General features: G+C 25.7%; 2 protein-coding genes across 2 annotated transcripts in view; both read right to left on the minus strand.

Moving 5' to 3' along the window:
* Positions 1–14,063, minus strand: part of LOC109598477 (nuclear receptor coactivator 1) — a 334,843-nt gene extending 320,780 nt beyond the window's left edge. The window contains exon 1 of the mRNA XM_049966950.1: positions 13,533–14,063. The gene's annotated coding sequence lies outside the window, so the exon portion shown is untranslated. The remainder of the gene's footprint in view (positions 1–13,532) is intronic.
* A 4,613-nt stretch (positions 14,064–18,676) lies between these two features.
* Positions 18,677–26,118, minus strand: part of LOC109595986 (uncharacterized) — an 80,995-nt gene continuing 73,553 nt past the window's right edge. The window contains exons 5-6 of the mRNA XM_020011435.2: positions 19,165–19,380; positions 18,677–18,936 (exon numbers count right to left, since the gene is read on the minus strand). Coding sequence (XP_019866994.2) covers positions 18,857–18,936; positions 19,165–19,380 — 296 coding nt within the window. The 3' untranslated portion in view covers positions 18,677–18,856. The remainder of the gene's footprint in view (positions 18,937–19,164; positions 19,381–26,118) is intronic.

Raw genomic sequence — 26,118 nt, forward strand, 5'->3', positions numbered from 1 at the left:
TGATAATTATGTATTTAATGAAAACACCTTTAGAAAATGTAAAAAATATTTAAAATTTTATAAATTTAATAACATAAATTGTTTACAACATATACACAGAAACTCTAATCACATTTATAAAGACTTATATAAAATATATATTGAAAGAATATTTTAAGAAATATAGAAAAATTTATATAAAATTATTTAAAATATGATAATAATGAATTTAATGAAAACACTTTGATAAAATGTAAAAATAATTAATATTTTATAAATTTAATAACATAAATTGTTTACAACAAAGACAAACATAAACTCTAATCAGATTTATGAAATATAGACTATTTAAATTATGTTTATAAAAATATAGTTATTTTTATAAAACATTCCAAGAAAATACTTTCAAAAATGTAAAAATAAGTAAAATTTCTAAAGTTTATTAACAAAATTTGTTTATAAAAAGATTTTAAAAATCTGAAAGTGTAAAAATATTCAGAAACAAAATAGAAAGAATGTTTAATGTTAATGTAAGCGTCAAAAAATATATTTAAAAAATTGTAAATTGAGAAGACTATTTTATAAAATATAGAAATGTTTTTACAAAATTAAACTTTATTATTTAAAATATCAATTAAAAAAAATAGTAGATTGAAAATGCTATTTTATATAATATTCCAAGAAAATTCTTTTAAAAATGTAAGAATAAGTAAAATTCATTCAAGTGGTTTAATAAAGTTAGTTTACAAAAAAGATTTTAAAAATTTAAAAATATCTAGAAAAAAATTAAATTAAAAAATATATTCAAAACTTTGAAAATTTTATAAATTTAATAATAAATATTGTTTACAACACTTGAACAGAAACTTTAATCTATATATCTACATCTATACCCTATTTAAAAAAAAATAAAAATATAAAACTTTTATAAACTGTAAATTTTTTAAAAATATAGAAAAATATTAATGATACTTTATCTTCTACAATGAATTTTCTTTATTGGATACAACATAGTAATCCCTTAATAAACACAATACATTAATTAAGACACTATACACTATTACGTCCCACAATGTAACGCAGAAGCCAGATGAAAGATGTTTTCCCTGCACCGCCCCCACAAAATCCATTTCCAACCGGGTGGCGGTAACTCAATCAGGACGTTCGACGAGTCGAATGCCGTGTGCAAATCGAATGAAACAGTATGCAATTATTGCATGGCAAGGACGTGCGTGCGGATTCCCACGGGTCGCCGGAAGGACGTTCGCGGCGGGATCTCCCGCAGGAGAGCGGCCCTGAGTGCGCCACCCGGAAATAAAAACGAAATCTGTGTAAACAGGATCGCGTAACGTTTCCCTTCCGTCCCGCGGGCACGTGTTCCAAGGTTCCGGTTCTGCGGGGGGTAATTAGCCTTGTTGGAATCGCATTTTCGGGATTGAACGCGTGCTCAATTAATTTATTGAATTTGCCGAAATCCAAATTCATAATCTACACAATTATCTTGACAATATGGTAGTTAGTGCAATTAAAATGAAATTTGGAAGACATAAATATTGGAAATGACAAAAATCTAGTCATCTAAAATACATTAAATGATTAAGTTGTCTGATATCTTAATAACATACAAACAACAATGATAGTTTGTTAAATAAAACACTAAATGAATGTAGACAAATGGAACTAATACTTTATTTATCAAATTCTAAATAAAATTCTTCGTTTTTACATATTTAATTTCTTCACTTTTTAAGTGACAAAATAAAATGGATGTTTTAACTGAAAAGTTAATTATTAATATAAAAATTAACAATTATTATTTAGTAAATATTTGTATTTACTAAAGAATAATTGTGTACAGTAGTGGCCATAAATATAGCAGCTTATTAAAATAATAAATAATATGAGTCATATATAATACTTGAATTAAATTCCAGAATATGTTGGTTACTTTTTCTATTAGTCTGTTAGTAACTTGTGTGAGTAGAATTCAAATTTACAGACAAAATTGTGCCATCAAAGGTCTTTGTTTGGTACAATTATTTAATAATGGGTCGTAGTATGTGAATAAACTCTAAGAAACATAATTCAGCTCTACCAAATTCGATATCACCAAGAAGAGACTGACAAGAATTTAGAGAATGGGTCAGTCGTTTCCCGTATTAATACAAAAATAAATAGAGAAACGAGGCAAGAGTCGCTAAAAAAAATATTTAGCAAATTCGAATAACTTGAAAGAATCGATAAATGGATAATTTGAATATCAAAAAACAATCAATTCTTATCGTCAACCCAAATTATACCCAACCTGGAAGGAGTAGGGCTTACTGAAATTTAATTTCAGGGCTGTGAGGAAGAAAGTTAATGGATTGGAGTTTGTTTAGTTTGCTTTCTACTAAGAACCTGCGATTTGCTGAGGATCACGCCCACTGGACTACAAACTAATGGGTACAAGTAGTTCTTAGAGATGAGTCTTAGGATATGTTAGATGTTCTACAGGGACAAGACTACACAAAACATTTGTTACACCCTCTATGAAACAAGGAGGTGGCTTAATTGATATTGGAATCCTTCTCTTCTTCTGGAGTAGGCCTCCTTCATCGTACAGAAGACATGAACCAATTTATGTACAGGGATATACTAAGCAACAATTTGCTTCCATATATTGAGACAATGCCTTTAAGTTGCCAACACGATAACAATTCCAAACACAAATCCAAAATTGTGACAGATTAGTTAAAAGACCAAACCATCAATGTCTTGCCTTGGCCAATACAATCTTCAAATACTAACCCTACAGAAAACATGTGGAAATACGTTGGTAACTAAATTCGGCATAAATATTAAACAAATTTAGAAGAAGTCCTCATGGCAATTCAAGAAGGTTGGAGGGATATAACCAGGCCATATATTCGGAAATTGGTGGAATCTTTGGGTCGAAGACGTGCTGAAATTATAAAACAAAGAGTATTATACAAAGTATTAATGAATTTCAACAATATTCATTAAAATTTCCTTCAAAATTAAAGTTGCTTTATTTATGTCCACCTCAAATCAGAAAAATAAATGTAATATTTTATAGAATAAGAAAATAATAGTTTTTGGTTTTTGGAGTTTTAAATAATATGAGTAAATTAATATTAATTTAACAGTCCACATTAAGTAAAATAGTTAAATCCACAATATTTAACGTTTTAAAAAGCTATAATAATGACCACTACTGTATATTGAAACAATTACCATATTGTCAATGTGTTAAATAAACATTTATCAATAAAGAATTTAATAAACCAGTTAGCAAACAAAAAAAAATATTTGAATTATAATTATTATAATTTATAGTTCAAACACAACCAACAATTGTCGACAAACAAAAGATTACATGACTTGTACGGACAAATCAGAGGTGTAATTGAGTTAAAATGATGTAAGTACATGAAAGTAAATTTTCGTCGACCGACACACACACATGATTAACGATAAACTTCCTTCAAGACACTTGTTGCCCATTATAGTTTTTTTTTTACAAGCCAATGTTATCGATTGGAAAACATAATGGCTAACTAATAAACATAATTCGGCACTTCAATTGAAAATCGTATGCGCAACATTCGCCCATTCCACATAGTTGAGGCAATTTTTTCTTGCCTTCGAGAACATCTGTTCACCTTTAATTATAACAACCGATTCAAAACTATATTTGGCGGTTACCAAGGCTACCAATTACTCTTCGCTCCTCAGGTGTGTTGGTTATTACGTACCACGGTTGTTGTTTCCATTGTTTGTTTGTTGTGGTACCGAGATTTCGGTGCCGATACATTTTTATGTTACGCGAACATTATGCTAATCGGATGTGTGAAACTGTAAATGTGCGTAGAGAAAACGGTCGGCGGGTTTCCGCATTTGTTTTACAAGTAAAAGTATATTGGAGCATGTGTTGAGGTGGTTTTGTTATGTGCATTCAGCAGAAAATTAAAAACAATTTTGGGACAGAAAAAAACTAATTATATAAACATTTGCTAATGCGCAATTTGCAAATCATGGGATTTAATAATGTTCGTTGAAGTGTTTTATTCATTTTTAAAAAAGTTGTTTTATGTATTATAGTATAAATTATTACATAAAAAATGACTAGTCGTTTCAAATCCTAGATTGTAGACATTTTAATGAGAAATAAACATTAATGACGTTATGTCAAAAATAATTATTAAATATGTCTTTATTTTTTTCGTATAAATGTTATAGATGTTGATATGCATCTTTTATACAGAGTTACAAAATTTTAACTTAAATTAATAGATTCCTAAATAAAAAATAAACCCAGAATTTATAAAAATATTAAAGGTATTAAAAAAATATGTAAAAATTGTTTAAATTAATAAAATATCTTTAGATAATATATTAATTAATTATATTTATTAGAAATATTAAAATTGAAAATCAGTTCTATGATGTATTATGTAAATAAAAATAAAAAATTGTGCAAATTAGATAAAATAAAAATATACTTCAAAAATATTAAAGTTAAAATTTTCGTTGAATATTTAATCTCACAAATTATTATACAAAAATTAATAGCTTTAAATTAATATAAAAAATATCAAAATCCTGAAAATAGATGAAATATGCACAAACTGAAGAAAAAAACATAAGGACATTGTACAAATTAATATACTAAACAAAAATTTTAGACAATAAGAAATATTAAATTATAATAATAAAATTTACAATAAAAATTGTATAAATTAGTTAAAATTAAAAGTTATTTAAATCAAATTAAGGTCAAAAATTTTATTGACTATATAATCCTAAAAATTGTCGATAAATTTTAAATTAAAAATACCAAAATCCTGAAAATGAATTAGAAATATTAAATTTGTAATTTATGTAAATAAAAATTAAAATAAAAATTGTATAAATTAATTAAAATTAAAGAATATTTCAAAGAAATTATGGTTAAAAATTTCTTTGAATATTTAATCCTGAAAATTGTCAATATATGTAAAAATGAAAGAAAAAATATAAGAACATTGTAGAAGTGGATAAATTAACTAATATTTTTAAATAATGTATTAATTAATTAAATATTGTGCAAATTAGTTAAAATTAAAAAATACTTAAAAGAAATTAACCTTAAAAATTTGGTTGAATATTTAATACCAAAAAATTTCAAATAAAAATTAAAACTTAAGTTAATAAATTACTGAATAAAAAATAGCAAAATCCTCAAATATCGATTAAATATATATATATATTGAAGAAAAAAAACATAAGAATTAATAAAATAATCAATATTTTTAAACAATGTATTAATTAATTATAATTATAGAGAAATATTAAATTTGCAAATCAAAATGTAAATAAAAATTAAAATAAATATTGTACAAATTAGTTAAAATTGAAGAATACTTAAAATAAATTAAGGTTAAAAGTTTCGTTGAATATTTAATCCTAAAAATTGCCACAGAAAAAGTAAAATCTTAAATTAATACAATATATTATTAAATAAAAATAGCAACATTCTGAAAATTAATAAAATAGACAAATATTATAGAAAAAAAACAAGAACATTAGTACAAATTAATAAATTATAATCTATAACTTAAGACAATATATTAATTATCAGAAATATTAAATAAGTAAATAAAAATTAAAATAAAAATTGTATTAGTTAAAATTTTAGGATACTTAAAAGAAATTAGGTTAAATATTTCGTTGAATACTTAATCCTTAAAATTGTCACAAAAGAATTAAAAGCTTAGATTAAAAAATTATTATGTAAAAAAGTAAAATCTTGAAAATCGATAATATATATAAAAATTAAAGAAGAAATATAAGACCATTTATAAATTAATAAATTAACTAATATTTTTGGATAATTTATTAATTAATTAAAATTAATCAGAAATATTTAATTTGTAAATAAAATTTATCTTTTATGTAAGTATAAATTAAAAACAATTAAAATTAAAAAATGGTAAAATTTCGTTAAATTTAAGGATTAATCCTTAAAGTTGTCTCAAAAGAATTACATGCTTAAATTAACAAATTATTAAATAAGAAAGCAATATTCTGAAAATTGATAATAAATGGTTCAAATTAATCAATATTTTTAGACATTATTTGTAAATGAAAATGGAAAAAACTGAAATTTATTTAAAATTAACAATTTTTTAATGAAATCACAAATTTCGATAAATATCTACTCTTAAATTATTAAATAAAAAATAGCAAAATCTTGAAAATCAATAAAATATACATAAAAACATAAAAAAATTGTATAAATTAGTAAACTAACCAATATTTTTAGAAAACATTAGTTAATTATAATTAATCAAGTATTAGAAAATAAAAATTTTGTTTAAATTAATGAATATTTAAAAGAAATTTGAATTAAAAATTTCGTTAAATATTTAATCATAAAAAACATTACAAGAAGATACATATTAGAAATAAAAAGTTGGAAAGAACACCTTGAAAATCGGTAAATTAAGCAAAAATTTAAAAAGGCAGATAATTCCAGAAAATTAATAAATATTTACATATTAATTTGTTAAATATCGTTGTTGACAATTGTCTAAACAGTTATGATTATAAAATTTACAGGTACAGTTAGTACATATTACAAATATTTTATTTTTGCTGTACTTTTGATAATTACAATAAATTATTTGTTTATTACAAAATTTAAAACTTCAATCAATATTTTAATGCCTTTATGTAGTTTGTGCATATCCTTGTTATTTTATTACTATTTATAGATAAAGATAGTTGTAAGAATTTCTGATGATTTACTACTTTGATTTTACTGCTCCGTACGATTGCGAATTTTAATTCAGAAACGGGCACGTATGCCCCATAAACCGTGCGTCGAAACTAAAATTTTACGATGCCCACGCCGTCCACAGACACACACAGCGTAATGCACAATTCACGTCCCGACATCAAAGAGTCTTTCTTGCATCTGCCCGAGGGGGACGAGGCAAACACTTAACGGTCTTGGATCGGCAATAGGCCGGTACGCAATCACGATTGTAAATTGGTTGTTTAGCGCCCGAGACAGGTGTTGAAAATAATGTTCGGGCCCATTTTCAGTCGATTAATTAGCGATTTGTCACGCACCAATTGCCGCAAAGAGCCGCGCGGGTATTTCAAGAGGCGGATTGATTCGCAATGCAAACGGCCGATCCGTCGTCACTGCGGCTCGTAACTTAAACGGCGCAACGTTCCTTTGCCGAAGGGATTCGAGGGAAATATTTCTATTTTGCAACGATATACTGTGGCGCATAAATTGTTCAATCACTAAAGGCTATGCTACTAACTTTAACCAACATTATTATGGATAACAAATGTTCCTTTTCATGTCAAATCTAGTTAAATTTGTAAATTAAACGAATATCAATTAATATTTGTAAATGAAATCTATCTAATACGGCATATAAATAAAATGCATAAGCTTTATTAAATTGGAGAATACTTGTAAGAAATTAAATCTAGAAATTTATATAATAGCACCAATAATAAGTTGCAAAATCACTAAATGTTAACAAATAAAAATAGAATTAATAATTATATTATGTTAGAAAAGATACTAATTAATTAAAATAAATCAGGAATATTAAATTAATGAATAATATAAAAACTTAATTAAAAATTTCAATATTTACTGCTACTAATAATTAAATAATTTATGTTACCTTGATATTGACAAATTTTACAAAATAAAAAAAAAAATTAAAATAAATTAGAAATATTAAATGAGAATTAAAAAAAAAAATAAAATTAATTGAAGTTGAAAAACTAAAAATTTCAATTAATATTTTTTAATATATATTAAAAAGAACAAAGTAATAAATTATGTTGAAATGTGTGTTTGAAATTCATAAAATGTTCAACAATAAAATACAACACAAGAAAAAATTTTAAAAAAATATTAATAAATTAAGTAATATTTTTAGAAAATGTAATAATTAATCTTAATCAGAAAATAAATAAATAAAATTGCTTTGAATTAAATAAAGTGAAAACTAGACATTAAATATTTATTCCTAAAAAATATTGAGAATCCTTGAAATTGAAAAAATCATCGAAAATATAAAAATTAGATTAACTTAAATTAATTATACATAAAATTTATAAATAAGAATAGAACAAAATTTGAAAATTATGTTAAAAATTGTTTAAATTAAACGAATTAGAAAATTTTATAATTACTATTAATTAAAAAATATTAAAAGTGAAAATTAAAAAAAATAATTGAAAGTTAGTTTAAATTTTAAACAGAAAATTTATTTGAATTGAGTTGAACTGAATTGAAAAGAAAAAATAAAATTAAAAATTAAGTTTAAAGAATTCTAGAATATAAATACTAGAAACTTCATTTACTATATTTAGTTATATTTAGAAAATATATTAATTAATTAAAATTAATTACAAATATTAAACAAGAAAATTAAAAAAATTAAAATGTAGTTTAAATTAAAAAATACTTACATAAAACATTACAAATTAGAATTTTCAATAAAAATTTATTCCTAATAATTAAAAGAATAAATTAATTACTAATTCAAAAATTGTAGAAATTTTCTAAAATCTTAAACATTAAGAAAAAATTATTTATAATAATAAAATAACAACTATATTTAAGAAAATATATTATTTAACTAAAATTATAGATATAAAATTTATTTTATTATATTTACGAAAATAGAACGAATTAATAATTAATTAAAATTAAAGAATGCTTAAAATAGAAAAACCAGAAATTTTATCAAAAATACGTATGTTATAATCAAAACAATTAAAGGAAAAAAATAATAAATTATTAATTGCCTTGGAAATTAATAAAATCTGAAAAACGTTAAAAATTAACAAAAAATTGTTCAATTAGTAAGTTTTAGACAATTAAAAATATAAAATAAAATCAAAAATAGTTTTAATTTTAAAATTGAAAAGTTTATTTAATTTAATTGATTTGAAAAATAAAATTGGTTCAAATTAATAAAAAAATGTTAAAATTAAGGGGATATTTTTTTAGACAACTTATTAATTAATTTTAATCAAAAAATATTAAATGTTAAATTGAAAAATTTATTTTAATTGAACAAAGAATTGGAAATGGGTGTAAAAAATTCTTTAAAAAAGTAAAACTAAAAATTTAATTTTTTATATTTATTTATATTTAGAAAATTTTTTAATTAATTAAAATTCATCAAATACATATTAAATTTATAAATGAAAAGTGGGAAAAGTGAAACATAATTTAAATTTAGAAATTACTTACTAAAATAGTAACACCAAAATTTTATTATTTTATTAACAAAAATTAAACAACTAAATTAATGAAATTGCAGGGATGTAAAAATTAATTGTTTAAATTAACAAATTCACGAATATTTTCAGAATATATATTAAGTGATTAATCATATCAAATTAGAAATTTAAATTTTCAAAAAAATTGAACATCAGTTTAAATTAAGAATAATTAAAAAAGTAAAGAATAATAAATTTCATTAAAATATTGTTAAAAATTAAAAAAGGAATAATTAATTTCTAATAGGATTCTATATTTTTGATTTAGAAATTAATTATCTATTTATGAATAGACAAAATCTGCGAAAATAGTAAGTAAATTTATTAGTAGAATTAGAAAACATAAATTAATTAGTAATTCAAAAATTGTAGAATTCTATGAAAATGTAATATTAATAAAATATTTTTTAAAATGAAAATTGGAAAAAAAAAATAATTATTATTGATTATAAATTTAATCAAATGTTTGATCCTAAGAATTATTATTATAAACTCCAAGAATTAAAATTATAGAATATTAATAAAAGTTCTAAAAATTGTTTGTAATTGAAAAATTAAAAGTTTAAATTAACATACTAATGGTCATATATTGATAGTTTCATGCTCAGAAATGTAATCTAGTTTCACATGTAAATTAGTGACAAATATCTGTATTTCCTTCAATTATTTAACCGACTGCTACTCACGTATTCATAAAGTAATCTTGATATATTATACAAAATAATATTGCCTCAAAGCAGCTTCGTAATTAACTAACTGTAGAAAAAGATACATACATAATTATAAACTGGAATATTAAATTAATGAATAAATCTTTAATTTATCTTAAGATCTTTAATTTTGTTTTTATTATATTAAGTTAATTAAGATATAATCATTATTTTTTTTTTTAATCAAAATGTCAAAAAACATACCTTTTCATTTCTAACTGAATCAAACGTCTATAATTAACCCGATTATAAATATAGATTCAATATAGTCACCGCAATTTTAATTTGTTTTCTACATGAAAATAATTGTAACAGTCACGATTATTACAAGACAACTTTATTACGAAAGCAATAAAATTGGAAATTGAAGTCGTAAACAATTGCAATTCACCAACAATGTGAACGAACTGTTCAAAATTCAATGCATTTGAACAAACAATTTAATTTATAGTTTTCGAAAAACAATGGCAATCAGTGTTGATATAAACACAAGTAAGTACTTGTACTATATATGAGAACTATGGACATACAGTCACACAAACCTCGTTATTCACTTCGTTAAAAACGAAATTTTTCGTTTAATCCCAAGCCGAACATTGAAACCCGAACCAAATACAGAACACAATAAAAATAGTTTACTATCAATTAATCTCTATATGTAAAATTAAATTAACGACACGAAATGAAACACAAATACGGCGCTCAATCGACAATAACACACATATACAGTAAAAAATAAATATAAACGAGCGTTTTTTCCGTTTTAACACACTTTCACTCTCGAAAATGATTCGAACTTTTGACACCATCAAAAACGTGTTTAATTGTGCCGGTTTATTGTTTGCGTTGAAGATCGTCGAGTTTTGTTTGCCGCATAAACTTTTTATTGCCGAACATTTTTACTGGGTAACAGTTTATGGACGTGGCATTTACGGGGGCCGTTTCGGCTTCGATGGCGTGTCGATTTTTTGCTTTTTCAATGGGAAAAAAATTTCGAGGGTGGAACGAAAATATTATTACAACAATTTCGAACAAGTGGCTGCGAACGCAAAAAACGCCATTACGTTTTATGGCAGTCGACGATTTTGACACGTCCAAATGACTCGTGTTTCGGAGGTTTTTGGTTAAACAATCCGCCCGAGGGGTTGAATGTGCTTTGGGTTCATTTTTTGTTGAACTTTTATGTGGCGAAATATTGGTAAATCTCACTGTATCCGAAATAATTATGATACCAACTTTTTTGTGTAAAATAAAACAACTTGTTATTCGACATCTATTTTAAAAGGAATTTAATTAATAATAGTTATTATAGAATTTAAATGAAAATGACATTTTAACCATATATAAATAAAAAACGACAGACAATATACAAACAACTAAAAATATACTGCTTAGATGTATGTAAATTAATAAATTATATAAATTCGACAAAAATTTTTATTCTCAGTTCATATTTTTAACCGTTAATTCCTTAATTTTGCATGTACAGTGATGGCCAAAGAAATGGCACAAAATTTAAACTTAAAATATTAAAATAAAAATTGAATTAAATAAAGAAATTTAATTTAAATTTTATCCAACCAATACAAAATATTTATTTCAATATTCAGGGAAGGGAAAAATAATAATTAACATGAAATATCAAGGTTTAAATATCGCTTGTACTGCTAAAAACATATGGATTTTTCGAAAAATAGTTTTCAATGCTTATTAAACAACACACTCACTTGAAAATACAATAAAAAATATTCATAAATAACAAAAAAAAAACATTTCCTTTTGTTGATAGACAAATTGGAAATTAAACGACATTCTTTCTTGTCTTCTAAATATATAAAAATGAATTAATTGAGTCATACAATATCAGGGTATCTAATAGAACAATCACACGACAACTGAATGAACACACTTTGCAAGGATATATTTTAGTAAAGAAACCATTGGTATGTTCAAACAAGACTAAAAGTTTGCACAGAAATGTATTAATTATCCTACACGATTTGGGCCAAGGGTACTTTAAAGTGATGAATCCATTCAATAGAACAATATTATGTAGGAAAACATAGATTCATCATCGTCCTAATAAAGAATTGGATCCTATATACTCCACAAATACCTTCAAATACTTATATAAATTATTTAACAAACATATAATTTTCAAAAATGTGCTAGTTCTGTGACCAGCCATATTTCACACTTATTTTAAGGTTTAATTTAAGTAGAAATTATTTTGATTTAGGTACAAAATGAATAATGTGAGAAAGAATATAGTATAATTTAATAAAATGTAAAATGTTTTTATTGTATTTAATTACAGGTGTGCATTTTCTAATTAACATTAAATTATAAAGTGTTCTATTCCTCTGACCATCATAATAGATCATAGCCAGGCCATTAAAGAAACAGGTGTTTGTTTCTTATTTGACAAAAAGAGGAATATAATATTATATTTTACTATGTTTATTTCAAATAAATACAGATAAAAACTAACTGTTTTAATATGTCTTGTAATTCTTACAAGAAACCCTTTAAACGATGGAAATACAATTAGAAATAACGTGTGAATTGAGCCAAATGACTTACATTAAATATACGCTTGAAATGAGGGTAAAATGTAGTAGTGACATTTAATTTTTTAAAAAATATCCATTTGATACTTTCTATTAGACCAGAAACATGAAAGGCCATGTTAATGTTAGTGATTCTAGTATTGCACTATACAATTTTCTTGTCATTTTATTTACAAAGTAGTAATGTTTTTTAAATACGTTAATTACTGTGTTTTTATAGTAATTACACACTTACTCGTAAACATGATGTATTATTTTTCCTCGTTGAAACTTTGACGTTTAAATGGTAATGATTTTAAATTTTTAATTGATAACTTTAAATTATCATTACACATTTTTTGTGGGTTTGTTAAGGTTTTATTACTTTTTCCAGTTAGAATTTAATATTGGCGATTTGTCCTAAATAACAGATTCAAGACTTCAATTAGTATGATTCATTAATATATTCAATTATTTAAAAATAAAAGAAAACATACTACAATAAATTAAATTACAGAGTGTCTATAAAACTGCATTTTATTAGATAAACAGTGCGAGTATTTTTAGGAAATTTCAAAAATTGTAAATACAGGGCGTCTAATAAGAACAAACTTCATGAATAAAAAATTACAATAATAAAAAGTTACGATACTACAGTGTTTGATTACCATTTGTTATTAACTATTAAAGTCACTGTGTATGTCAACAATTCTAAGGTAAACATTGAAAACAAACACATTAAAAACGACGATATTTAATCAGTTTACACAGGATACAGGTCCGGCAACACATTGCAATAGTTAAAATAGCCGCAGAAAAGTTCAATACAAACAAAATGCACGGACATGCATATTTACTCGGACCAGTCGTGAAACCTAACCTAACCTTTTTGGTTTGGATGTTTCAAGCACGTTTCGACGGTGTAATACGGAAAATAAAGCATATCGATTGTAATAAACGGCAACTACGTTGCCCGCAGACTTACCTGAATCGTTAAAAGGCATACTGAGACCTATCCAAAACACCAAAAATACTGCTTTTGGAAGCCAAACAAATTCAAGGTCTTAGTATTTCAAAACATGGTAAACTGTCATTAAATAGAAACGTTAACAACAATGCACAGCACGAATTTCCCTAGGGAAACCAATACACCACACTGAAATAATCGTTAATCCCTCAAATCACCCATAAACACAGGAAAATACCGAAAAATAGCACACGTAGAAGAAAAGAATGTTTTCAACATGGCCGACTCCAAAACTCGGCTATTTCAACAAGGATTTGTTGACCCTGGTGTAGTGACGTTCGCTATTGGTCTGTACAACGCGGCTGCCACTCTCATTGGTCGGATTCAAGGTTATGGGCAAAACGTCTCCATGCACCTGTCATCGCGGCTTATTTTTTACGAATTTACCACCGTACCAAACAAACTAAAACCGAATTAGGCACGGGGTGGTCAATAAAACATCGAATGGCTCCGAAAAAACGAAAATCGAGGCGATTCATGCCCGTTTCGCCGATGACATTTTGAATAGTGCATGCGGACGCCATCTAAACACACCAAGGGAACCAACGAAAGAATCGACTGCCAACTGCGGCAAATTCGAAACGAACAAAAGTGAAATTAATGGGTCCACACACAGTGATGAAAGTGAAATTACCTTTGCTCATTCGACGTTCCTTCGTTACCCAAATAATATACGCAAGTACTATTGAACGTATCCATTGCCGACACTCGTTCAGCCCCCGCAGCACACGCTTAAGTAGTTTGTTATGTACCGAAACGTCCGTCACAATAATTTAATAACACACCATTGTCACGACCTAATACGGCATCGGTACAGTCGAATAATTCGAATGGAATCGGTATCGAGTCGTTAAGAAACTGGGAAATGTTCCGATAAGAGGCTCAAGTGAAAATGTATTGCCCGGACGCAGTCTAATCTCCATGCGCTTCTGTGCTTGACAACACTGTCGCTAGGCAACCAACAAAGCGTCACTATCCATTTCTGTGTGCCGGGCCGAAAGCTGGGTGCAGTCTACGCAACGATGATTTTTTAATGGAGTACTTTCGATTTTTTTCATGGCGCACGGCGATTCCGTATCGACTCTGAGACATGACCCTTGATTACGCTTTGGAATTGGTAGGTAAGTAATGATTGGTTGTTTAATATAAACGAATCGATGAGATTTTTCAACGGAGAAACAAAACAAATGCCATCTTTAACAAACGGTGTCTTTAGGAACATTCGAAATCTCAGAATCTATATATTTTTATCTGATTCTTTTTTTTTAAGCTTCAAAAAAGCATTTAACTATATTTACTACAGAAATTAATAATTTTTTAATCCTTTTTAAATTAAAAATAAAAACTACTAGAAATAAGAAATGTTAAGTGTTGACAATATTAATACTATTAATTATAAGTATTTTTTTAAAAACGACATTAAAAAAGGATTAAGAGTTTATACACAGTTTAGGAGGTCCTTTAAAATATTTATAGTATATCGTTTTCTCATAATTAATTTTAATGCTTTTCGTCAAGGATACTAGGTTAATGAAGATAAGTTCTTAAAGCTTCCTTAGTGCTTATTACAGAAATAACACAGAATTATAAAATAATATACATTATATAATAATATTTTGAAAAATATTTCATAAAAGGTTTTAATTCAAATTTTGTCCAGTCAATATAAAAATATATTTCAATATTGTTTACATTATGTTTCTTTTTTGTCACACATCAGTTGTTATTTTTATCTACCTTCAGAATTTTAATTAAAAATTATAATTAAATGAATTTAAATGAAAGTGACATTTTAAGTATATATAAATAAAAAACGATAGATAATATTATATAAACACCACTAAACATTTACAGCTTAGAAATATGGAAATATATAAATTAATAAATTATACAAATTTAACAAAAAATAATGTTTTTTCTCTGAACTTATTCTTTAATTCCTTAATTTTTTGTATATAATGGTGGCCAGATAAGTGGTAAAATTAAAATTAAACATTCTATAAGATATTTCATAAAATGATACTTTTTTTGTCACATATCTTAATAACGACAGAAATATTACTTTAAATACACATATTTGTCTGATTTGGTTAATACATTCAGACATATTTATACTTTGTGGCACTATTTAAACATATTTTTACTAATAAGAATTTATTTTAGTTGAATAAACAGACACTGACTGAATGTACAATATGTTACTTGCAAGAATGTGTTTTAGTAAAGAAACCATTGATATCAAAAAAAGATTATTCGAAGACTAAAGTTGACAAAAAAATATGTTAATTATCCTTTAAAATTTTAACGGAGAATACTTTAGACTCTAAGTTTAGTGTAATGAACCTATTGAAGTTTAATAGAATAGAATTAGATGGTAAACAACATTTTCATATCCTCCACATAAAAGTTTGAACCCTTGATACATTACAAAAGTTTGAAACATGGTGGAAGAGGAGTTATGATTGGGCATTTCTTTACTTGACATAGTCTAGAACCATTGCAGAAAATTATTGATAAAATAGACTCATGTGTCATGTATAGACAATTTGAAATAAATTTGAAATGTAGAGACATTTGAGATGATCTGAAGGATGTGTCTTAAGTTGTTCAAAATTAATTAAAAGATAATAAAGGTGCTTATAATGAACAAAGGGAACCCAACAAAATATTAACAATTTTGTTTAAAGTAATGTATAAATTATCTAAAAAATATATATATTTTAAATGTGTGTTAGTTATGTGTCCAACCACATTGTGCATTTATTTTGTTTAAGGTTTAATTTAAGGAGAAATTATTTTGATTTAGGTATAAAATGAATAATTGTAGTATTAATATTAAGAATATTATGTAAGTATTTTAAATAAAATAAAAATATTTTGTTGCAATTAATTGGAGGTGTGCATTTCCTAATTAACCATGTGCTATTTTTCTGGTCACTACTGTATATGTATAAATTTTTTATTAATTTTTTGTAACCATGGGCTTCTGGGAAGAAAATTTCTTTTGTGGCATAGGAATCAAAATTTATGTATTAAAATTAAACAGAATCCTTTTTTAAAGCTATTTTTTATAATTAACGTTTGCCCTAAATAACAAAGAGTGGTGAAAAAAGTAAAGAATATTTTTAAAAGTTTCGACACAATTTAATCCATGTTAATAGAAGTGAGAACTCGTCTTATTAATGTGGGTCTTCAGTAAGTTCAGAAGACAATAGAGAAAACATTAAGTAACATTTGTAACAAGAATATAAATATTCCATACTTTTTCTCATTACTGTAAATATATGAAAAAGTTCAGTTTACAGTGTACAGTATGTTTTTTTATTATCAATTGTTTTCAAAGAAATGTTTTATTATTACTTATACTTTAGTAAGGATTGATATTCCAATTTTGTATGAGTGTCACATAAAATCATGGGAGAGGTTTAAAAATAGACAAAACTAGTAACCACAAAAATTTATTCAATAAATATCATACATTTAAGTTACATTTTTGAATAATATCCATACAGATTGTCTATTAGAAGCGAAAAACATTTAAATTGACAAAATTACATATTCATGCAGAGGAAATCACTTCTTTAGATGATCACTCATCTTTGGTCAACTAGTTTATTTTTTTTATATAATTATTATAACATTTTATTAGATATTAGCTAAATCACAACAATATTTTGCCTAACGACTAATAAATATCAACTATAAAGTAATCCATAATAGAGAAATAAAGAGATATGACTAACATATATATGCATGTATTATATTTATGTAAATTTATGTCTACACACATAAATAAATTGACGAACCATACGTGACGTCAGTATTACCTAAATACGCTTATCAAAAAACACGTTATCAAAGGATTCGGTACATGGGATAGAAAAATAAAAGGTAAAGTTGCAGAATCGGTCACTCTAAGGAACATTATATAGCGCATGCGTCGTAAGGCGCTGATTTCGCGCTTCTTGAACATTTTGAAGTGCAGTGTTGTCGGTTTGCAACGGTCAAAATATTCGAATCATTTTTTATGGTTGAATTATTGTTGTGTTGTTGTGTATGTATTATACTTTTTATTTTTTTGGTAAGTATATTATTTCTTCTAATTTGATGATTATTGCTCATTATTAAAATATTATACTTTACAGATTATATTCTCATGGCGTTTTTAAAAACAATATATTATTCCTATTCTTCTGCTAATTACTTTCTTAATTTATTTGTATGCTCATTTAATATATTTTACTTTATAGATCTTTCTCATTTTTAAAATATTATACTTTTATTCCTTTAGTAAGATTATTTTTAATTTGTTAGCAGTCATATTTTAAGTTATCTTACATTATAGATTATTTGTGTGCTGCATTTATTATTTTTTTTTGTACAATCTTAATTTATTGATACGGGTCGTTAATTAATTAATATATTTTACTATATAGATAATTGTATTGTATTTAATTAAAAATGTTTTTAATTTTTATTATTTTTTAATTTATTCCAATTTATTAATAAATTTATACTATATTTGTATTGAACAATTTTTTTCGAGTTACATAGACCATGACTGTTCCTCGGAAGATCTGTTTCCATCGTACCTCCACGAATTCATATGGAGAAATAAATTTAAAAATCATAATATGTTTATGAGCATTTTAAATTGTATTAGTGAGCAATATCCAGTGGAATAGTTTTTTTTGTTTTAATTAATTTTTTTTTATTATAAAATATATAAATATATCTTTTTTGTTAATTTTATATTAATGTTGTAAATTTACCTAATTATTTAATAAAGAACTTTTAATTAGATAGTTAAACTACCAAAGAAATATAGAGTAAATAAAAAATGAATATACTAATTAATAAAGTGATTTGCCGAATTTTATCTCTTTTCGAATTCAACCACATAAATAATATAAGTCATACATGAAAAACATAATAAATTACATATATATTTTTCTAAAAATCATTTCTCTACATATTTCGTTAAAAATGAAATCTGGCAACTATGCTGTCTAAAATCTCCGAAACAGACGATTTCAAATCCAGTTGACGCATGCGCTACAAATATTCCTTAGAGTGACCGATTCTGCAACTTTACCAAATAAAAAATCGCACGATCGCAAAAAGCGGATGGGTTAAAAACACTTAGCTAAATTGATGTCGTCTACTGATTACGCCTAAATTGGGATTATAAAAACATTTATATCAAATATTCGATAATATATGGAGCGAAGGTACCAATTTATTCTGCTTTGGTAGTGACTAGAGCGTCATCCCGTAGTCGATTACTGGCACTGACGCTGGCACATTGCTAGAGCGCGCCACGGTCTCCTATCCACCCGCTGAATGTCGCTGTATGAACGTTCTGAAACCAATAGATGTCACTCCATTATTCATCGTACGTGTAATTCACAAGGCATTTGATTTACGTGCTCCCTCATAAATAAACCGTTGTTACATGCTCTGTGAATTTGAATTGTGCAACAAGTGTGCATTACTCATTATAACTGTTTGACGGTGCCAGAGAGGTCTTGTGCAAATCAAATGCAACTCGTTATTAATCTTCTGATCCACTGAATCATTGATTGCTCACCTCTGAATTTAATGAACTGACACTGAGTATCCGGAACATTGGTGGCGGGCCTCCTGACAGGTAATGGGACTTGGTCCCTGGCGGATCTGAACGATCCTGAAGCTCTGAGTGATGGCGGTTGGATGCACAGAACGTCTTCGTTCATTCTGTACGAGGTGACTGAAGGGGCGCCCAGGGTGCTGTCGTCGTAAGAGTTAATATCGATGTCGGTCAAAACTGTAACAGTAACGGTTATTATTAGTGCTGGTAATCGGCCAGATTATCTTATAGATGTCTGGGCGGTGAAGTGGTGACTCATACTTAGTGAAGGGGGAGGACCCACCCTCTTGGTTTGTGGTATTAAGGGGTGTTAGGAGGAATCTAAGATGCTTTATGGTGGTTTTAAATGGCACGATCAGTATGGGGTAACTTAATATAAGATTATATCGGGGAAACTAAGCCGTTTATCCAACTTGAATGAATAAAACATACAGTTTACTTGTTTCAGGCTTCAGACGAAGAGTTCATTAAAAATTCACTAACAAATTAGCAAAACATAATCATGAACAAGCCTGCAATTAGTTTCTCTCCGATAACATCTTATGAAAAACTGGAGAAACTCAAAGAGAACCCAGCCTACTGCTTGTAACGTAAATTAAATGAAACGTAATTGAGAATAAAAACTTTGTCGGACGAGTAAGCCTAGACCGGCAGTCCGAACTGTAAATCGTTTTCTCCGGCCGTAATTAGAATGCCGCAAGAGTACATCAGGTGCAGTCTATTTGTCTTCTCGTAACCCGTGATGCATCAAATCCCACACTATTTTCATTCCGGCGGATAAAGTTCAGGAACTCCGCAATTTGAAATGAAATTGTTTTCCTTAAAAAAAGTCGAACTAATTCGACTGAAAACTTACCCATTTGGGGCTAGTCTTGATCCAATTAAAAGATACGTTTTTCATTACCCTTTAAAAGTATTAATTAGCGCCTCCATTAAAATGATGCAACGTTTTTTTGCTGGAACTTTCATGTTGAAAGTTTCGACTAATGAAAATAATTCCTATCCGAACTATGGGACGCTCCCGTTTGCCATTAAAAATAATTAAAAACCGTCGGGAAACGGGCTGTGGGATTATGCATCTGGCGGTGTGGAGCAACCGAGATCGGAATCTGGGATCTTGTACCGGAAGCAAAGTGGATATATAGTCACGGCGAAGAACATGTGTACCCTGTGTCTTGAACCGCACGGCCCGATTTAATTAATGCAAAGTTGATTAAAGTGTATACGGATTAAATTAAAAATCAACATGGCGCTAACGAACGAACCGTCGCACATTCTAATTTTGATTAAATCCGTGTCATTATCTGATTTAGTTTCGCGGCTGGGAAACTAGAGGTGTGTTCAAGTTCGTTGGGGCTAAAACAATCTTTGTTTATCGGAGTTTTGACAGAATTAAAGCTTAAAACAACCATAAATAAAGTCTAATTAATTTAAATTCTAAGATCTGATTTGCTGGATGAAAATAAACCTTGAGACAATATTTACTGTTGATAAGCGTTTCCTGTTTAAAAATTCTCAAATAATTTAAAATTACAACATAAATATAATTAGAAAATATTTTTTTGTTTAATACATCATAAATTTAATCAGAAATTAATAATTTATCTGATTGAATGGAATGAAATAGAATTAAACACAATTTAATTATAGATATTTATTAATTTTTAAATTTTAGAGATATTAGACTGAAAATAATAAATTTTAGAAATAATTTCAATTAAAAAATAAGGCATTTTTTCTTTAAAAAGATATAATTTAATTGTTTGAAATAGTTTAAACGCCATTAGTTATAGACATTTATTAATTTTTAAGTATAAGAAAATCTTAAATTTTAGAAACAATTACAATTATATATTAGATATTAGACTGAAAATAATAAATTTTCAGAAATAATTTCAATAAGAAAATACGACATTTTTTGTTTAAAGCAATAAATATCAATAAATTAACTATTAGAATTGTTTGAAACAAATTTAATTATAAAAATTAAATAATTTTTAAGTATTAGAGATATTTCAAAGAAAATCTTAAATTTTAGAAATAATTAAAATTAGAAAATAAATAAAAAACTTTTCTCTTTAAAAGTATTTAATAAAAAATTAGTAAATTAACTGAATGAAAAGTTTAAAACAGAATTAATTATAAATATTAGCTATTAACTATTAGAGTTGTTTGAAACAAATTTAAATATAAAAATTAATTAATTTTAGAGACATTTTAAAGAAAATCTTAATTTGTAGAAACAATTACAATTAGAAATTAAAACATATCTGTTTAAAACAGTATAAATTTAATCAAAAATTAATAATTTAATTGAGTGAATTATTTGATGTTTTAAAAATAATTATGATTTGAAAATAAAAGTAACTGTATAATTTTAATTAAAAATTAACAAATCGACTCACTGAATTGGTTAAAACAAAATTATCCACCGTTTAATTATAAATAAATTTTATATTTTTTATATATAAATTTCACAGATATCAGATAGGTATTATCAAAAAAAAATATTGATTTAGTAAAGATAAAACTTGTCCCAATATTTATTAATGACAAAAGATACCTATTTCAAAATTCTTAAATACAATTGAGCTGAGAAAGAGATTCAACATAGGTAATAAATAAAACATTAAAAAAAGATGATTGATGCATATACAGCAGCAAATCTATTACGTCAAAGATAAAAATCAACATTTTGTTGACATCATTAGTAAATTTAGTTTTGTAATGACACATAATTGTTTAAGCCGCTGACAAAGTTTTATAGCCATTATTATTTTATCATTTCGAACATGCAATTGTTCATTAAATTTGTGACGTTTAAATTAAATAAACGTGTAAAATGAATAAATTATGTCGTTTAAATTTCATAATATTTTATCCATAAATTATTGCCTTGTAAATTTGTAATTATTATCGTTTTACCAACGACATGATCAGAGTACAATTTCATTAAAATTGTATTTTATTTGTGTTTCATCCGGAGAGAGCATTTGGTTGTATGTATGTATAAACCAAGTATTTTTTTAATATATATGCTGCAGTGTGTTGATTAATTTAACTGAAAATGGATGTTAATTAAAAGACTTTAAACATTGCTTTGTTTGGAATAACGTTCCACAATAAATTAGTTAATTAACTCATTATTTGTTTTAGATTATTTTAACCAGTAATATGGCAGTTAAATACAAATCAGTCCTGGAAAAGTCAACAGTAAAAATCAATCAACAGAGTGAAATAATGCACCTGCACAATTATTTTCATAGCTAACCGTAATATCTAAATAATTATTTAACAGTTAGTCATTGCTTATCGTATTGGATAGTAGTAGCACTTGTCGTACTTGAACGGAGGAATCCAACCTTATAGATTACGTCATTTCACGCTTACTTAAAATACGTTCGCAGAAGAAAGTGTGTCCTTTGCGTTGACTCATTTATTGTTGTGGAAAACTGCGACTTGTTTATTAAGTATATAAAATGAAACTAATTGCGGACTAATACAGGCGGTGTGCTACTTGTATAATTAATATATTTATATCTTATATCTTGTCAGGATATTAAGAAACAAAGTGATTTATTCACTTGTACGAGACTATTGTGTTCTTTAAAGCCTTCAACATTTTTATGGCAATTCCGTTACATTTATAAATCGATAAAAAGACAAATCAGGATTATGATGCAGTGACTGTTCGTCTCCCAGGAATTCCCATTCCCCATATGTTACATTTTTATTAAAGCCCACACTTTTTAATTAACACTCCAAATGTCACCAGGCTGAAATTGAATTTTAACATTTCTGCTTTCCCAGCAACATACTACATCCCAAAGAGATACAGTAGAACTTTAAAATAATATAATATAATAATGAACACACTGTATACAAACCTATAGGTGAATATTTCTTGTGTTAAAAATAATTTTGTTAGCTACAATCAAAAAACTAAATATTCGATTGGCAAAATGTTGAGCAACTTTTTACTAAATGTCACTAATTTCTACAAAATTCGCAATAATTTTTAGTTTTACAGTATACATCAAAGCAAACTAAGATAAGTACTAATACTTCGAGGAAAAAAAATATTTTCCAAATTAAGACAACGGTTTGTAAACATCATTTAATCATAAATTATTATTACTTTATTAATATTTGAGATATTAAATTGAAATTCATTGATTGTTTAAAATTAACAACACAATTACAAATGGAAAATAAGACTTTTTTATTTTAATTTAAGAGTTTCAATTTAATTAAAAATCAATAAATAAATTAACCTGCTGAATGTGTGAAACAGAATTAAGAATTTAATTGTAAAATTTTACTTATCAAAAATAATAAATTTTTGAAATAATTACATCTTGTTTAAAGCAGTATAAATATAATTAATTATTGATAAATGCTGTTAATTTTAAATAAATATGTATTATTACAAATTTTAGAAATATAACGTTGGAATTTTTATAAATAATTTTTTTTTTGAAGTAGTATAAATTTAATTAAAAACTAATAAATTAATTAACTGAATCGTTTGAAATAGATTTTTTAGATACATCTTATTGAGAATGATAAATTTTAAAAATATTTGTAATTACAAAATCAGACATTTTTATGTAAAGCTGTATAAATTAATTAAAAATCAATAAGTTAACTAACTAAATTGTTTAAAATAGATTTAATCATCATTTAACTATAAATATTTATTAGTTTTTAAATATTAGAGATTGAAAATTATAAATTTTAATAATATTTATAATTGAAAATAAGATTTTTGTTTAAAGCAATATAAATTTAATTAAAAATCAATAATAACCTACGGAATGTTCGAAACAGAATTAAGCATCATTTAATTGTAAAATTATATTTATTAAAAATAATTACAAACAAAAGTTGTAAGAAAGCAGTATAAATATAATTAAATATTGATAAATTAACTAAATTTTTCACCTGAATTAATTACAAATATTTATTAATTATTAAAAATTGGAGATTTACATTGAAAATCACAAATATGGGTAATATTTACAAATAGGAAATAATACTACTGTTTAAAACAATATAAAGTTAATAACAAATCAATAACTAAATTAAACACCATTTAATTACAAATGTTTTACTAATCAAAGATATTGAAATTGAATATCATAAATACTGGAATATAAACATAAAATACAATTAAAAAATACTATTTGTTTAAAGCTGTATAAATTTTATTAAAAATGAATAAATCTGAATTATTTAAAATAGAACAAAACGCCATTTAGTAATAAATATTTACTAATATTTAAATATTAGAGATAATAAATTGAAAATCATAAATGTTAAAAATTAGAAAATAAGATGTTTTTTGTTTAAAGCAGTCAAATATAATTAAAAATCAAAAAATTTTCTGACAGAATTGTTTGAATCAAAATTAAGTTAATTATAAATATTCACTAATTTTTAACTATTAGAAATATTACATTGAAAATCATGTATGACTTTTTATTTAAAATAGTATAAATTAGGAAAAAAATATTTTCCAAATTAAAATCACGGATTTTCAAGATTTGGTGATGTGGAAGAAAAAAATAAAACTGGACGACAAAAAAACTAAGAGGTTTCAGGGTAAACAAATTTTATCCTACTCCAAAAAAGATTCTTTTTTGAGTTCCAACAAAATAAAAGGCCTACTTGAGACACAACTTGGAATTAATGTTTCTTCAAGAGCCGTAAAGGAGTCTTCATGCGAGAAGGCCAAACTACTATCAGAGAAGAACAGATGAGTCAGAATTTAGTTTACCAGATCCCTTTTACATTGGACTTTAAATGATTGGAAAGGAGCGATCTGAAGTTTAATCTGGTTAGCTGTGATTGAATTTTATATGTAAAGTTGACCTATTCATGAAAAGTTTAACCCAAAGTTAAAGAGGGTGACAGGTGGGTAGTGATATGGGGCAGCTTTTCGAGATTTGGAAGGAGCCGCTTCTATGGTACCGTATTCAGATAAAAATATGCCACTAATATATTATTTTCAACAAGATAATGACCCGAAGCACACTTCAAAATATTTGAAGCAATGGCTTTTAAGGGAAATAATTAATGTTATGAACTGGCCATGTCAATTTCCTGATTTAAGCTCCATTGAAAACTTATGGGAGATAGTGAACAACAAAATAAGACACAAAGAGTATAATAATCAGTAAGATTTATTCACGGTTCTGTAAGAGTCCTGATAAAATATTAATCCAAATATTATGGACTATCTGTTGCTTTCCATGAAAAAAGGGAATTTTACAATATATTAGTGTAGAATTAATTAAAATATTAATTACAAATTATTTGTAGTAATAAAACTTTAAATAACATAAGTTGCTTTATTTTTTTCCAACCTCAAACAAATAAAATTAAGCTCTTTATTTTTTTATGGTTTAACTATGTAATTGTTAAATTTATAAAGGGAAGTTAATTTTCAATATACATTTTTTTGAACATAATTTTCAGGGCAAAAAAATTCGAATTTAAAAAAAACTACTTCTACCAGTACTGTACCTTCTGACTCTTAATAACTTAATATTTTACTTAGAAAAATAAAATAATTCAATTATATCTTGGTTTTGTTTTTTTTTTTTTGTTAGCAGTATAAATTGTAGGAGTTTCTGGTATTACTCTACTCAATCGATAATTGATCTAAGAACGACTGGGAAGTATCATCGGAGAGGATAAACCTACAGGAGACTACCTGAGACAGGAGATATTCGAGTTATCAAGTAAGAATACAGTTTTTATCCTTTATTTGCCTCGAGTAATCAAAAATTCGAGTTACAGAAAAGTTACTGTATTTGCATTCATGCAGAAAATAAACATAGTTATCTGAACAGATCGTGGTTACCTGGGGGGGTGGTAATATCAAAAGCAAACACGTCCGGAAGCGTTAGC

Source organism: Aethina tumida, chromosome 4 (assembly GCF_024364675.1).
Source record: "Aethina tumida isolate Nest 87 chromosome 4, icAetTumi1.1, whole genome shotgun sequence".
Lineage (NCBI taxonomy): Eukaryota > Metazoa > Arthropoda > Insecta > Coleoptera > Nitidulidae > Aethina > Aethina tumida.